The sequence below is a fragment of the Pseudochaenichthys georgianus genome, unplaced genomic scaffold (assembly GCF_902827115.2).
Source record: "Pseudochaenichthys georgianus unplaced genomic scaffold, fPseGeo1.2 scaffold_2138_arrow_ctg1, whole genome shotgun sequence".
Taxonomy (NCBI): domain Eukaryota; kingdom Metazoa; phylum Chordata; class Actinopteri; order Perciformes; family Channichthyidae; genus Pseudochaenichthys; species Pseudochaenichthys georgianus.
The window spans coordinates 2,982-4,768 of record NW_027262804.1 but is presented as its reverse complement, the minus strand read 5'-3'; the positions used below and the strand labels follow the sequence as shown (position 1 = coordinate 4,768).

The 1,787-nt window shown below is 41.5% G+C and overlaps 1 protein-coding gene across 1 annotated transcript; it reads left to right on the top strand.

Moving 5' to 3' along the window:
* Positions 1-779: 779 nt before the first annotated feature.
* Positions 780-1,316, top strand: LOC117441906 (olfactory receptor 5M5-like; the record flags this gene model as incomplete). Its single annotated transcript, XM_071202303.1, has 2 exons — positions 780-967; positions 1,229-1,316. Coding segments are annotated over exons 1-2 (276 nt in total), but the record flags the coding sequence as incomplete, so codon positions are not given.
* Between the last annotated feature and the right edge of the window lie 471 nt (positions 1,317-1,787).

Genomic DNA, 1,787 nt, shown 5'->3' with positions numbered 1-1,787 from the left:
AAGGTCAAACGTCACAACGGTGGAACAGAAATCACACATGAACACCCCTGCCACTACAGATTATTGCAAAGGTACAACACATCAATATATTGATTACGATGCAGACGTTGATAAAGCTACAGCTACTTCAATATATATCAAACTAATTCATAAAGCAACTTAGACATTTGATTGTTCCCGGAACATTGCATGGGGGACATTCCTCTAACTGGACCTCGTTGAATTTGAGTTGAATACCCCTGATCTATTGTATCTAACAGAAACCAAGATGGTGACGACTACAAACAAAGATGCTGACGACGCATAAACCAAGATGCAGACGAATAGAAAACAAGATGCCATCTGCACCAAACAGAGAATTGTCTGCATTCTTTAAGGACAGGCCTATACGTCGCTGGGTGACATTAAAATAACGTGGATTGACGGATTGAAATGAGCACGTCTGCATCTGGTGGTGAAACCCTGAGTTACAGAAGGAGGATCGCTGAAGGATGACGTCAGTGAGCTGCAGACAGAAGGTAAAAGCAGCAACTCAGAGTTCCAGCTCAGTGAGGAGAGCAGCACCTCACACACTCTGGATCTCTGTATTATACACATTGATATAGGACGCTCAGTTTGGATCATCTGTCTTATGTGTTCTCATGATGAAGAACATGTGTTCACTGTTATTGCCATGTTTAAAGTGACATCTACATCCAGGTAATGCACTGCTCGTGTTGTGATGCTTGAAGACCCACAGGAGGATCATGGTGAACTCTACTCACATTTCATATTTCACTATGGGGTCCTACTTCGACACAGGTGTTTTGAAATACCTTTATTTCCTGATCATTCTTGCTTTGTATATTTGTATTATAGGTGCCAACGTGTTGCTGATTGTGGTTATCTGTGTGAACAGGAGCTTACATGAACCCATGTACCTTTTTCTGTGCAGCCTGTTTGTAAATGAACTGTGTGGTAGTACAGGGTTGTTTCCATTCCTTCTGGTTCAGGTCCTCTCTGACATCCACACTGTCTCTGCTCCGCTCTGCTTCCTGCAGGTTTTCTCTTTGCATACATATGTTTCTGTGGAATTCATTAATTTAGCCGTCATGTCTTATGACAGATATATTGCTATCTGTTATCCTCTGCAATATAACACACGTATGACGTTTAAAAAGGTTGCAATGCTTATAACAATGACATGGTTATTTCCTTTCATTGCAATTTGGATTCTAATATCACTGAGTGTGTCTTTGCAGCTGTGTGGGAACATCATTAACAAAGTTTACTGTGATAACTACTCCATTGTTAAGCTGGCCTGCTCTGACACTACAGTCAATAATATATATGGACTATTATAACTTTTTTCTTAATCATTTCCCTGTTTACTCTCACTTTGATCTCGTACATGAGGATCCTCAGAGTGTGTTTCTCTGGCTCCAAACAGACCAGACAGAAAGCTCTCAGTACCTGCACACCTCACCTCGCTTCCCTGCTAAATGCTTCTTTGGAGTCTTGCTTCGAGATATTACAGAAGCAGATTTGCTATGAGAATATGTTCCGAATATATGCGCATTTTATTATCCCTGTACTTTCTAACATGCCAGCCTCTCTTTACCCCAGTCCTGTACGGGCTGAAGATGTCTAAAATCCGCATCATATGTAAGCGCCTGTTGTACGGTGAAGTGTAGGTCATCAAGAGATTGCAGAGACAGAGAATGAAAGGACCCTGACTTCAGCAGTATTAACTCTAATGACGTTTCTAGTTCACTGTGTGCAGAGGAATGAAATGAAACGTGCAGCTG